The 13,628-nt window shown below is 37.5% G+C and overlaps 1 protein-coding gene across 1 annotated transcript in view; it reads left to right on the forward strand.

The window, feature by feature from the left end:
* RLF (RLF zinc finger) overlaps nucleotides 1-13,371 on the forward strand; it is a 78,716-nt gene extending 65,345 nt beyond the window's left edge. Inside the window, exons 7-8 of the mRNA XM_024738770.1 lie at nucleotides 3,825-3,966; nucleotides 8,490-13,371. Coding sequence (XP_024594538.1) covers nucleotides 3,825-3,966; nucleotides 8,490-13,139 — 4,792 coding nt within the window. The 3' untranslated portion in view covers nucleotides 13,140-13,371. The remainder of the gene's footprint in view (nucleotides 1-3,824; nucleotides 3,967-8,489) is intronic.
* Nucleotides 13,372-13,628: the final 257 nt, after the last annotated feature.

The raw sequence follows: 13,628 nt of genomic DNA on the forward strand, positions 1-13,628 counted from the left end.
GGAGTTAGCATAGCCATAACATTAAAACAGTGAATTTTACTAAGGAAAATGAGTCCCAGGAATTCTGTTCAAATAGGATAGATTCTTTTGTTGTGCTAGAGGTGTCCTGTGTTGAAGATAGTAGGCTATTTGGGAGTATTTGTCTAGAAAAGAAAAAAATTTTTTATTAATTGGTATTTTATTGATGACAGTAAAGTTGGAATATGATAATAAAAGCAGGCACTTATTTTAAATACACATATTAGAATTTATTAAGTGTCATTCTCGAATTTGGTCACCATTGAAGATATTTGAAAGGTAAACTATGTAACTATCACCCAAAACAGTTTTTTATTCTTTTAAATTTCCTTCAGAGACATTTACAAATTACAATAAAATATATCATTACTTTATAGCAATTACCATATTACTGATCTCAAAATGTATATCACTCAGTTTATTCATTAAGCTTAACCCCGAAAGATATTTGCAAAAATCAAAGAAGTGCTGGAGGAATGAGTTCCCTATATTTGTCTAGCAGTGGTAACATAATTAGAGTAGCCATGCAAGTGAGAAAGATAACCCTTTTGAATGGGACAGTGTACATACAGATGTGTAATTGCTGCTGCTTCTTTAAAATAAAATGATACAGTTGAACCTTAAACCTCTACACTAAGCTTTCAGTGAGTATTTGATAGGTTGACCTTTGGTTTCTGTAACACCTCTGAGCTTTAAATCTTTTATGTTGTATGTTTGTGTTTCTTCAGATGTAATTTCGTGTCGCTTCTCTCCCAACTAGACTGTGATATACCAGGGTTGTCATGTATGTTGTCTAATTTACAATTCAGTCCCCAGCACCTGGCGAAGACCAGATCCAGATATCCATTCATGTTTTATTTAACTGAATTTTTTAGAGGAAAAATGAAGTCATGAGAATCATCTGTATTTGCAGGAGCCCTCTTTAGGGAGTGGTCATTCCTTAATTCCACAAAGTTTTCTTTGCCTCATTTCTAAAATACCTAAATTCTAGATCACAGTTTGACATTGTGGGCCTCCTGCTTTGCAGAAACAGTGCAGTTTAAGGTTCTTGCTTGGTAGCTAGATGTCTACCAAAATGTGTTTCCTACTATTAATAGAACTAAATTTCCTCTCCAATTTTTATGAATTTGTATATAATTTGTTGTCTTGAGGTAGGCGGTGGGCTAATTTGAGGGTGCAGTAAATCATCTGAAGCATCCATATAGTAGAATCATTTTCAATACATTCTTTAATCGTGGTCCATTTTTTAAAAAATCACATCATTGTAGTGGTTGAAGAAGTATTGTCCTAGTGCATGTATGATCCAGGAGGCTATAAGTTGCTGTTGGTGGTTTCAGTGTTCCAGTGTGCAGATTTGAATGGATGATTAAAGTGACATCTTGGCATTCTCACTAGTAATCCACCAGTTTTCATGGTGTCAGGCATGTTTGTATGTTTGGGTGGGTAATAGTAGTTTTAGTTTGTTTTGGTAATAGTTTTAAATCACTCAGTTGTAACTGTGGAAATAAATGTACAGATATAAAACACATGATAGAAATGTTCTTTTTTGATCGTGGTTATTTGGAGTTAACTAGAGTTTGAAATATTAAATTTGGAATAAAGCCCTAGACATTCTGATTTTTTTTAAAAAATCATTTTGAGAGACTTTAATTCTCAACCTGCCTTTTATCACTTTATCAGATTTGCCTAACTTTAAACTTGTAGCCAGCTGGTGAGTTTTAGATAGTAGATATCCTTTACCCTTTTATCTTCATAATCAGGTTTTACTAGCTTTGATAATTTTGTTCTTTTCAGATAGCATAGATTTCACATATATTTTGGTAGGTACTTACTTTATCTGAGAGCATATGTAATTCTCCATTTCCTTTGTTATTCAGAACTTTGCATTATTCTCTAAAGTTTTATAAGTAACATGCTTACATGTGAATGAAGCAGTCTTCTAAGTTTAAAAATGAACAGTCATCCCAGTTACTTGCCTGCTTGGTAGCTGTTCTCAGTTTTTACTTTTTCTGGTTAGGAAGGCAATGCTAGTCACCAAACACAAATATTTAAAGGCATTTTAAGTTAATTTTACTTGTTATATATAGCTCAAATTTTCCATCATTATAAGCTTTAATCATATATGTCTTGAGACATGTTTTTGTTTCAATCTTTGAAGCAAGTTTTATATCTGCGTAAGAATTTTACCATATGAGAATCCCAGTTACCTCCTTAAAAATATAAGAAAATACGTTCTGTTAAACATGTTTGTTTTTAAATCTATTATAAAAAGAGGTGTATTCATTTCTTAAGCTTTGGGTTTGTATCGTTTCCTGGAATAGTCTGTGTTAATAGCAATAATAGGATATTAGTGTTCTAAAACTGGCTTGTGAAAATAATATTATTTTTTAATGGAAATCATTTAACAAATACACAGTATCCATTGAGGTTGTACAGAAAAGAGTCACTTTAAAACTTTTTTTTAAAAAATATATTTATTTATTTTTGGCTGTGTTGGGTCTTCGTTTCTGTGCGAGGGCTTTCTCCAGTTGCGGTGAGCGGGGGCCACTCTTCATCGCGGTGTGCGGGCCTCTCACTGTCACGGCCTCTCCAGGCTCCAGACGCGCAGCCTCAGTAGTTGTGGCTTATGGGCTTAGTTGCTCCGCGGCATGTGGTATCTTCCCAGACCAGGTCTCGAACCCGTGTCCCCTGCGTTGGCAGGCAGATTCTTAACCACTACGCCACCAGGGAAGCCCTAAAAATTTTTTTTAAATAAATTTATTTATTTTATTTTTGGCTGCCTTGGGTCTTCGTTGCTGCACAAGGGCTTTCTCTAGTTGCAGCAAACAGGGGCTACTCTTGGCTGCAGTGCGCGGGCTTCTCGTTGCAGTGGCTTCTCTTGTTGCAGAGCACGGGCTCTAGGTGTGCAGGCTTCAGTAGTTGCGGCGCACAAGCTTGGTTGCTCCGTGGCATGTGGGATCTTCCTGGACCAGGGCTCGAACCCGTGTCACCTTCATTGGCAGGTGGATTCTTAACCACTGCCCCACCAGGGAAGTCCCCAGTCGCGTTTTTTAAAGTGATAACATTCTCTTCTGTTTTGCTAAGGAACTTTCCTTGAATTCACATTTCATATTAACATTAGCATTTCTATTCTGGGCATTTGTTCAGTTTCTAGTGCTTTTCCTTTAGAGTTTTCTCTTAACCCATTCAGTACTTTTATTTAACTTACTCATTTCAAGCTTTCCTTAGTTTTCATAATGAATATTTGTGGGATTCTTGTATTTTAGCCATTTCCAAGAGTGCCATTTTAATAATTTTATTAGTAATACTTAAGATATTATCATTCCAAGATACAGGCCTAAGTAGCATCATGACATTTTAGAGATGGAAAGGGCCCATGAGATTAACGTGGTGAAGTACTATACCATTAGAATATTTCATAGTTGTATACACTTTGTTGGCAGAGTATTGATGTCTGATGATCCTTGCCCACTAGGACAGGGCTTAATTCAGTCAGTATAATTACCAATGTAAGGGGTAAAACCTTTTGGAACAAGATGGGATCTAAGTAAGTCTTTGAAAATGTCAGCATAAAGGAAGTAGTCTTTTGTTGTTTTTATTTTTGCCCAGGTACAAAGAAGAAAGAAGTGGGGGAATTTTCAAGGAGGATTCTTCTTAATAATTTTACTAGTTTGAGAGGAAGCAGAATATAGACAGTTTTTTTCTTCTAGGTTTTACTTACTGTCACCTTTTTTTCACAAACCAAAAAATTGGGGTAGCAAATACCAGTTGCTTTAAATGTTTTACCATAATCTTTCTTTTTATAGGGAATTGACTCTCTTTTGGAGTAAACTGCAAAGAAGAATCGATCCTTCTATAGACACTTTTTTGGAGCGCTGTCGTCAGTTTGGTGTCATAGCTAAAACACAGCAGCATTTATTTTGCCTGATTAGAGTTATACAAACTGAAGTGAGTAGTTTATGCTTTTTATGCTGATTGTTGTGGAGGGAAGAAATGAGTGGGGAGATAACTTCTCAGGAAACTCCTTTTAAATAAGGGAAAATGAGAAATAATGGGGTTTAATAAGGTTATGGAGTGGGACATATCTAGCTGTTTCTACAGACTTACTTCCTAGGAATCTGCAATTTTTTTTCATGGGAAATAGTGATTGACTTGACAGACCACTGGAGGAGGGAAAGATTATGTTTCTTGGCTGTCACCTCAACCACCCTATATCTCCTTTTCCTAGAACAGTGTTCTGTATTTTATACAGGCATGTTTGTTTGCAAATTAACATAATAATTACAAAGAAAGAAAGTAAAATTGTATTTTTCAGCTCCTTCAGGATGGAGTGATAGATTCTCTAGGTTTTGGACTAACAGAACAGTTCCAGAATCGACTGTACACAAATTATAAACTGTGCAAATTAGGAAACAAGTTAGGTTTTTTTCGTTTTTTGTTTTTCTTAAAGAAATAAATATTTCCTAAAATGAAATGAAGTGCCTTGTTTTTTTAGTTCAGCCCCATAAATGTATGCTAAGACTGCCAGCCTGGAGATTTGAGATGATTCTTGTGCTATGTTCTGTTTCTGTTTTGTTTTTAATACCTACTCATGACTGAGATCTCTATATACCCATATCTGTAATCGTTTATGTGTATGTTTTATGGGTTGTATCTTTGATACCTCCCATCTCCTTTAATGTAACCTTCCATATCCTATACTTTATTTGAAATACGTGTATCTAGTCTTCTCCAGTGAAGACAGGAAAAGGTAAAAGTTGTCTGAAGCAAATTTATGGTCAGATAAGCTAGGTGATAATTATTTCTAATCACTGCAAATGAAGTTGTGTCTCCTATCTCATAGAGAACATGTTCAAGTAATTACAGAACTTGCCTTGTTTAAAAAAAAATTAGTGGTACAACTGGCCTTTAAAAAGTTGTTGTTTTTTTCCCAATCTTTAAGGGAAGTATGAATTTTCTGTTGCTGCTTAACAGATTACCACAACTTAGCACTTCAGTTAACACCCATTTATTAGCTCACAGTTTTGTAGGGCAGAAGTCCAGCACAGTGTGGCATGGTTCACTGCTCAGTATCACAAGGCTGAAATTGAGGTGTTGGCCAGGCTGAGTTTTTATCTGGAGGCTCTGTGGAAAATCCACTTCTAAGCTCATTTTTATTGTTGACAGAATTCAGTTCCTTTCAGTTATAGGGCTGAAGTCCTCATTTTCTTGCTGGCTGTCAGCCACAGTCTGTTTTCAGCTCCTAGAAGCCACCCTCATGCCATTCCTTCATTTTCAATCCAGCAAAGGCACTAGGAGTTCTTCAAATCTGACCTCCTCTACCTCTGACTTCCAGATCTAGATTTAAAGGGCTTGAGTGATTAGGTCAGGTCTAGGTAATCCACTTGTCTTAAGATCAGTGGATTTGAGGCTTTAATTACATCTGCAAAGTCCCTTTTGCCATGTAACGTAACATAATTATAGGAATGATATTTATAGGTTCTGCTTATACTCAAAGCAAGGAGATTATACAAAAGTGAAGGTCAGTGGGAGTCATCTTAGATTTCTGTTTACCTCAAGGAACCACAAAAAATGGGAAAGATGCTAGAGCATTAGGGAAGGTGGGCTTCTGACACAGACCAAGGAATTTGCTGTCCATTTGTATAACCAAAACCCATTTCTTTTTCATCTCAGTCTAGGACATTTTCCACTGTAATCCTTGTTTATATTTGTCCTGAAGGGTAGGAAAGTTATGGACTGGTAGGTGGAAGGGGAGTGAATGTGGAATTCTTTTCAAATTGAGAGACTTAACCTCTAGCTTTTTAAAAGAGAGGTGATCTAACCTGTATCAGTTGGGATGTAGTTCTACTGTGAATGGTAGATATCCGACAGCGATGGCGGTGTAAAGAAGATAGAAGTTTCTGCCTCTCCTATACAGGTAGATAACCCAGGTAGACAGGCCAGGGTTGCTCTCATGGCTCCACATATCAGAAATCCAGGTTCCTTTTATCTGCTGTTAACACTTAGCTTCCATCTCATATTCCAATCCCAGCTATAATGTCTCCATTCCAGATAGCGAGAAGTGGAGTGGAGAGCAAACCACACTATGACACACCTTTTCCCCCACTCCTTCCAACACACACACACACACACACACACACACAGAGACACGGTTACATCTAGCTGCAGGGGAAAGCTAGGCGATATGTTGATTATTTGATTATTCCAGGTGACTGTAACCAGATAAAACCAGGTGTTCTGTTTTTGTAAAAGAAGAGGTGAAACGATATTAGCACAGCTAGCAACCTTGCGAAGGAAAAGGTTAATGATGCTGAAAAGCTTTTGTGGGCGTTGGGTCTCTTGCGGAAGGAGGGCCTTGTAATAGAACCTCCTTATGTTCTGGGCTTCAGTTTCCTGTAAACAAAGAGCTTAAACCAAATGATCAATTAAAAGTGCTCAGTTGTTAAATTTTGATTCTGTGACTTGAGAAAGTCATATTGGAAGGGATGACTTTAGAGAATCCAGGGTCTCTCTCAAGACTTCAAAAATAGTATGACAGAAGAAAGGATGTGGATGTGGTTATATTTGAAGTAGAAGGCATAAGAAGAGGGATAATCTTGAAGCCAGTTTATTTGGCCTTAGGGCCCTTTTTGGTGGAACATAAAAGTAGTACTGTTTTGCAAAACATGACTTTATTTAGTTTAATCCTTTCTCTTTAGTAATAAAGAAGCTGAAAATTAGAGATGCGTGACTTTTGGAGAAAGTCTGTTAAGTTTTAAAATCATAGGTTCTTAACAAGTTACTTAACCCCTTTGGAAGACTGTGAGATAAACAGCAAAGAATGTGTGTTGTTTCTTAAACAGCCTAATGTAGTTGGAATCGTAAAATTTGTGAAATCATTAAGAACACTTTTCAAAAAGAAAATAACTACCATTATACATTCTGAACAGATATACCAAGAAGTTACTTGTTAAAGGAGTGATGAATAAATTAGAATTAGGATATGGAATGTGGAGCTGAATTTTGAAGAAACTGATAGATATGAATGATTTGATAGGTTTTAAACCAGGAAGCTGAAGAAGTGCCTTGGCATATTGTATCAAGGGCATGTGGGATATCGCCAAGTCAATTAACTTTGGAATTGGTATAGAGTGTGAAGTGGTTAAGACTCAGACGCTGGGAAAAGATGCTTTAAGTTTAAATTCTTGCTCCTCTGTTCACTAGCTGGTGACATTGGCAACTAATTTTCTGAGCCTTGGTTTCTTCATCTATAAAATGAGGATGATGTATGCAAAAAGTTTATTTAGAATAGTGCCTAGGATGTAGTAAGGAGTCTGTAAATTGATAGCAATTATTTCTTTGTGTTCTCAGCATTTAGAATGGTGCCCAACGAGAATAATTGCTTAGCAAATTGATGTTTGAACAGTGGAATTTATCCTCAAATATTTTATGGGGTTCTGTTGAATATTTACTATGTTCCAACATTGTAATACTCATTTTGGGTTACCTTATTTCATTTTTATAACAGCATTAGGAGGAAAATCCAATACTGCCACTATAATTATCATTGTACAGATGAGGAAACTGAGGCTTAGAGGAGTTAAAAACTTCTCACTGTAGTGAAGCTGGGGTTCAAAGTCAGTCAGAGTCATACTCAAAGTTCTGTGCTCTTAAGTACCGTATTTTAAGCCACTCTGCCATAAGATCCTCCTTTTCTTGGTTTATATTATTTTCACGCACCCTTTCAGCCTCTCACATGAAAGAATCATCTTAAATGCACTTACCTTTTATCATATACAACCAGATCTTTTTTGTGATTTTTTGACTGATTTCTGAGAACCTCCTGCTAATAGAGAAATTTTCTGTTGTTTTTCCATGGGAAACTGAGATTTCAGTATACCTGTAACTGTAGAGTATTAATTCTTTTAGGAGGAAATGGAAAGGATCGTTTATTCTAAGCCTTGAGGTTTTGAAAACACCCAATTGTTCATGACATAGACATATGAGTTTTTTAAATCGAATTCAATCTTAGACTCACTTTTATACATGTGTTTCCTCTTGCACCCATTTATTTAAGCCCTATCCTTCCTGCCCAGCTTGAGACAATTCTTTTTTGAATCCTTCAGTGACCTTATTTATCCTGACTGAGCTCCTTTGAATTTATGTGCTTTTATACATTTGGCACACAGATAAATTCCTTGAGGGTTAAGGACTGCTTTAATATGCAGTGCCTTATAAAGTTGGATACTCTATAAATGTACATTGTTGTTGTTCATGGTTGTAACATCTAATCCAGTCCTTTGCGTGTTGAAAGAAGGAGGATCTAAATGTAACTTGCAGGAAGAAAGATTTAAGAACTTTAAGTTTTAAGAAGTAAGTGTGTGTGTGTGTGTGTGTGTGTATGTGTGTATCTGTGTGTCTTATCAGTGAAAGTTATGTAATGTTTCCAAACTGGGGAAAAAAAACCTTTTCTTCCCTATTTTTCTTAACAGGCACAAGATGCTGGTCTTGGGGTGTCGATTTTACTATGTGTCAGAGCTCTTCAACTCAGATCAAGTGAGGATGAAGAAATGAAGGCATCAGTTTGTAAAACAATTGCTTGTCTTTTACCAGAAGACTTAGAAGTTAGACGAGCCTGTCAGCTTACAGAATTCTTAATTGAACCCAGTTTGGATGGATTTAATATGTTGGAAGAACTGTATTCTCAACCAGATCAAAAATTTGATGAAGAAAATGCACCAGTTCCGAATTCTCTCCGATGTGAGCTTTTACTAGCTTTAAAAGCCCACTGGCCTTTTGATCCTGAATTTTGGGACTGGAAAACTTTAAAACGACACTGCCACCAACTTTTGGGACAAGAAGCCTCAGATTCTGATGATGACCTAAGTGGCTATGAACTGTCTATTAATGACACAGATGTTTTAGAGTCATTTCTTAGTGATTATGAGGAAAGTAAAGAAGATAAACAATATAGAAGAAGAGATCTGACAGATCACCAAAAGGAGAAAAGAGACAAAAAACCCATTGGTTCTTCTGAAAGATACCAGAGATGGCTTCAGTATAAATTTTTCTGTTTGTTATGTAAGCGGGAATGTATAGAGGCCAGGATTCTTCATCATTCTAAGATGCATATGGAAGATGGAATTTACACCTGTCCGGTTTGTATTAAAAAATTCAAGAGAAAAGAAATATTTGTTCCTCATGTGATGGAACATGTTAAAATGCCACCAAGCAGAAGGGACCGCTCTAGAAAGAAGTTACTGTTGAAAGGCTCTCAGAAGGGAGTTTGTCCCAAGAGCCCTTCTGCAACACTAGAGCAAGGTCAGTCATTGAATGAACAAGCCAAAGGAGAGTCACATGAGTATGTCACATTCAGCAAATTAGAAGATTGCCACCTGCAAGACAGAGATTTGTACCCATGTCCTGGCACAGACTGTTCCCGTGTGTTTAAGCAGTTTAAATACTTAAGTGTGCATCTTAAAGCTGAACACCAAAATAATGATGAAAATGCCAAGCACTACTTAGATATGAAAAATAGAAGAGAGAAGTGTACTTACTGTCGACGACATTTCATGTCTGCTTTTCACCTGCGGGAGCATGAACAAGTGCATTGTGGTCCTCAGCCTTATATGTGTGTATCTATAGATTGCTATGCTAGGTTTGGATCAGTGAATGAACTGCTTAACCATAAACAAAAACATGATGATCTGCGTTATAAATGTGAATTAAATGGCTGTAATATTGTTTTCAGTGACTTGGGACAGCTTTACCACCATGAAGCACAACACTTTAGGGATGCATCTTACACATGCAACTTCGTTGGCTGTAAAAAGTTCTATTATTCCAAAATTGAATACCAGAATCACCTCTCAATGCATAATGTCGAAAGTTCAAATGGCGATGTGAAGAAATCAGTGAAACTTGAGCCTGCAGCAGGTGACAAGCAAGATTGTATTGATCAGCCCCACCTACTTGACCAAACTGATAAATCACATTTACCAGAGGATCTTCTTTTCTGTGCAGGATCAGCTAGTTCTCAAATAGAAACTGCAGAAAATCTGAAAGAAAACAGTGACAGTAATTCTAGTGATCAGTTAAGTCATAGCTCTTCAGCTTCCATGAATGAAGAGTTAATTGACACACTGGATCACTCTGAAACCATGCAAGATATATTATTGTCTCACGAGAAAGTCTTTGTGCCCTCCGGTTTAAAAGAAAAATGTTCCAATGTGGCAGTTTGTTTTGATGGGACTAAGTTTACCTGTGGTTTTGATGGCTGTGGTTCCACGTACAAAAACGCAAGAGGCATGCAGAAGCATCTAAGGAAGGTTCATCCATACCATTTCAAACCCAAAAAGGTAAAGACAAAAGATCTCTTTCCCTGTTTGGGTAATGAACATAATCCAACAACTGAAAAGTTTGATACAGAACCTAAACCTAGCTCAGATACAAACAGTGACTCCCCAGATGAAGGTCTAGATCACAATATTCATACTAAATGTAAACGAGAACATCAGGGTTATTCCTCAGAAGCCACCATTTGTGCTTCTAAAAGGCCGTGTACAGAGGATACCATGTTGGAACTTCTGTTACGCTTGAAGCATTTAAGCTTGAAAAACTCAATAACACATGGATCTTTCTCAGGGTCATTGCAGGGGTACCCATCCAGTGGTGCTAAGTCTCTTCAAGCGGTGTCACCTACAATCTCAGACCTTAATTTTCAGAATCAAGATGAAAATATGCCAAGTCAGTACCTGGCACAGCTGGCAGCCAAGCCTTTTTTCTGTGAGCTTCAAGGATGCAAATATGAATTTGTGACCAGAGAGGCTTTGTTAATGCATTATCTTAAAAAACATAATTACTCAAAAGAAAAAGTCCTTCAGCTAACCATGTTTCAACATCGGTATTCCCCGTTCCAGTGTCATATCTGCCAAAGGTCATTTACGAGAAAAACACACCTTAGGATTCATTATAAAAATAAACATCAAATTGGCAGTGACAGAGTAACTCAGAAACTATTAGATAATGAAAAATGTGATCATGAAGGCCCATGCTCAGTAGACAGGTTGAAAGGTGATTGTTCCGTGGAACTTGGAGGTGATCCCAACAGTAACTCTGAGAAGCCACACTGTCATTCTAAAAAGGATGAATGCAGTTCAGAAACAGATTTGGAGTCATCCTGCGAAGAAACAGAAAGTAAAACATCTGATATATCATCACCAATAGGTAGCCATAGAGAAGAAGGAGAAGGAAGAGAGGGGAGAGGTAGCAGGAGAACTGTTGCTAAAGGAAATCTCTGCTATATTTTGAATAAATACCACAAACCATTCCATTGTATCCATAAAACTTGCAACTCCTCATTCACCAATCTAAAAGGCTTGATTCGCCATTACAGGACTGTACATCAATACAACAAAGAACAGTTATGTTTAGAGAAAGACAAAGCGAGAACCAAAAGGGAACTTGTCAAATGCAAAAAGATATTTGCTTGCAAATATAAGGAATGTAACAAGCGTTTCCTGTGTTCTAAAGCTCTTGCTAAGCACTGTAGTGACTCTCATAACCTAGACCACATTGAAGAGCCGAAAGTGCTTTCTGAAGCAGAGTCAGCGGCCAGGTTTTCCTGTAACCAGCCTCAGTGCCCTGCTGTTTTTTATACATTCAGCAAGTTGAAGCACCACTTGATGGAACAGCATAATATTGAAGGAGAAATACATTCAGATTATGAAATTCATTGTGATCTTAATGGCTGTGGCCAGATTTTCACCCATCGCAGTAATTATTCTCAACATGTATATTATCGACATAAGGACTATTATGATGATCTGTTTAGAAGCCAGAAAGTGGCCAATGAAAGGCTACTAAGGAGTGAAAAGGTGTGTCAAAAAACTCACCCTCAGGGGCATGAACATCAGACTACCAGGAGATCGTTTAATGCTAAGGCTAAAAAATGTGGCTTAATCAAAGAAAAGAAAGCTCCGATTAGTTTTAAAACAAGAGCTGAAGCCCTCCATATGTGTGTGGAGCATTCTGAGCACACGCAGTACCCTTGCATGGTTCAGGGATGCTTATCTGTGGTGAAGTTGGAGAGCAGCATAGTGAGGCATTACAAACGTACCCATCAGATGAGTAGTGCCTATTTAGAGCAACAGATGGAAAATCTTGTCGTTTGTGTTAAGTACGGTACCAAAATTAAGGAGGAGCCCCCTTCTGAAGCAGAGCCCTGTATAAAGAAAGAAGAAGATAGAAGCTGTGAATCAGAGCTCACAAAGCACAGCCATTCCCCAGGTGACAGTAGCATACCTGTCCAGACCGCCGATTCCCTTTATCCAGGTGAAAGGGATGGAGGTCAGAAAGGATGTACAGAAAGCAACCCGGTTTTTGATGCAGATACTCTGCTCTACAGAGGAACTTTGAAATGTAACCATAGTTCAGAAACCACTTCTTTGGAACAGTGTAACACAGTTCAGCCTCCTCCTTGTAAAATAGAAAATTCCATACCTAATCCTGATGGGACTGAAAGTGGGACTTATTTCACAAGTTTCCAGCTGCCTTTACCAAGGATCAAAGACTCAGAAACCGGGCAGCAAAGTTCAGGGCAAGAAAACACTGTAAAAAATTCAACCCATGTCCCAAAAGAGAATTTTAGGAAGCATCCACATCCCAGGTCATTTGATTTGAAGACTTACAAACCCATGGGATTTGAATCTTCATTTCTGAAATTTATTCAGGAAAGTGAAGAGAAAGAAGATGATTTTGATGACTGGGAGCCTTCAGAGCACTTACCATTAAGTAATTCTTCACAACCCAGTAATGACTTAACAGGGAGTGTTATGGCAAATAATATGGTGAATGACAATGACCCTGAAGTTGACATACCTCATTCTTCCAGTGACTCTGCAATTCACGAGAACCTGACTGCAATCCCACCTTTAATAGTAGCTGAAACGACAACAGTTCCTCCCTTGGAAAACCTGAGGGTCGTATTGGACAAAGCATTAACAGACTGTGGAGAACTCGCCTTAAAACAGCTTCATTATCTTCGGCCAGTGGTTGTCCTTGAAAGATCTAAGTTTTCCACACCAATTTTAGAGTTGTTTCCAACAAAAAAGACAGATGAGCTTTGTGTAGGAAGTTCCTAAATAGCAATTTTGTTTTAGAAACAGACTGGCTCCAACACTGCAACATGGGGACAATTGCCAACTCGAACAAAGGCTGAGAACCAGCCACACCATTGTTTAGGGTAGAATAGGCTGTGTATTTACATGAATGTATAATATCTATGTCAGCAGTATTGGCTGAGTCCATTAGCTCTCCAGTTGGTTTATTGATTGGTTTTTTTTTGTTTGTTTATTAAAAAAAAATGGAACTGTATTCTTGTTTGGTGCTAATTAATACATCAAAATATATTGGGGCTTCCTTTTTCAAATTAAGTGTGCATGATTGTATATGGAACAAATACTAAGATCCCAGGGTGGGAGGGCTAGGGAAAGGGATATGTTCTTACTTGACTTGAATGTGCACCTGAGGGTGCTCTGTGTAATATATTGTACACTACAGCATCTTATATTTTTTGAGTTGAGTTTCAATAAATTACAATTTTTCACCCATTTTTTGTTTAGTCATAATGA

The sequence above is a fragment of the Neophocaena asiaeorientalis genome, unplaced genomic scaffold (genome assembly GCF_003031525.2).
Source record: "Neophocaena asiaeorientalis asiaeorientalis breed wild unplaced genomic scaffold, Neophocaena_asiaeorientalis_V1.1 scaffold106, whole genome shotgun sequence".
Lineage (NCBI taxonomy): Eukaryota > Metazoa > Chordata > Mammalia > Artiodactyla > Phocoenidae > Neophocaena > Neophocaena asiaeorientalis.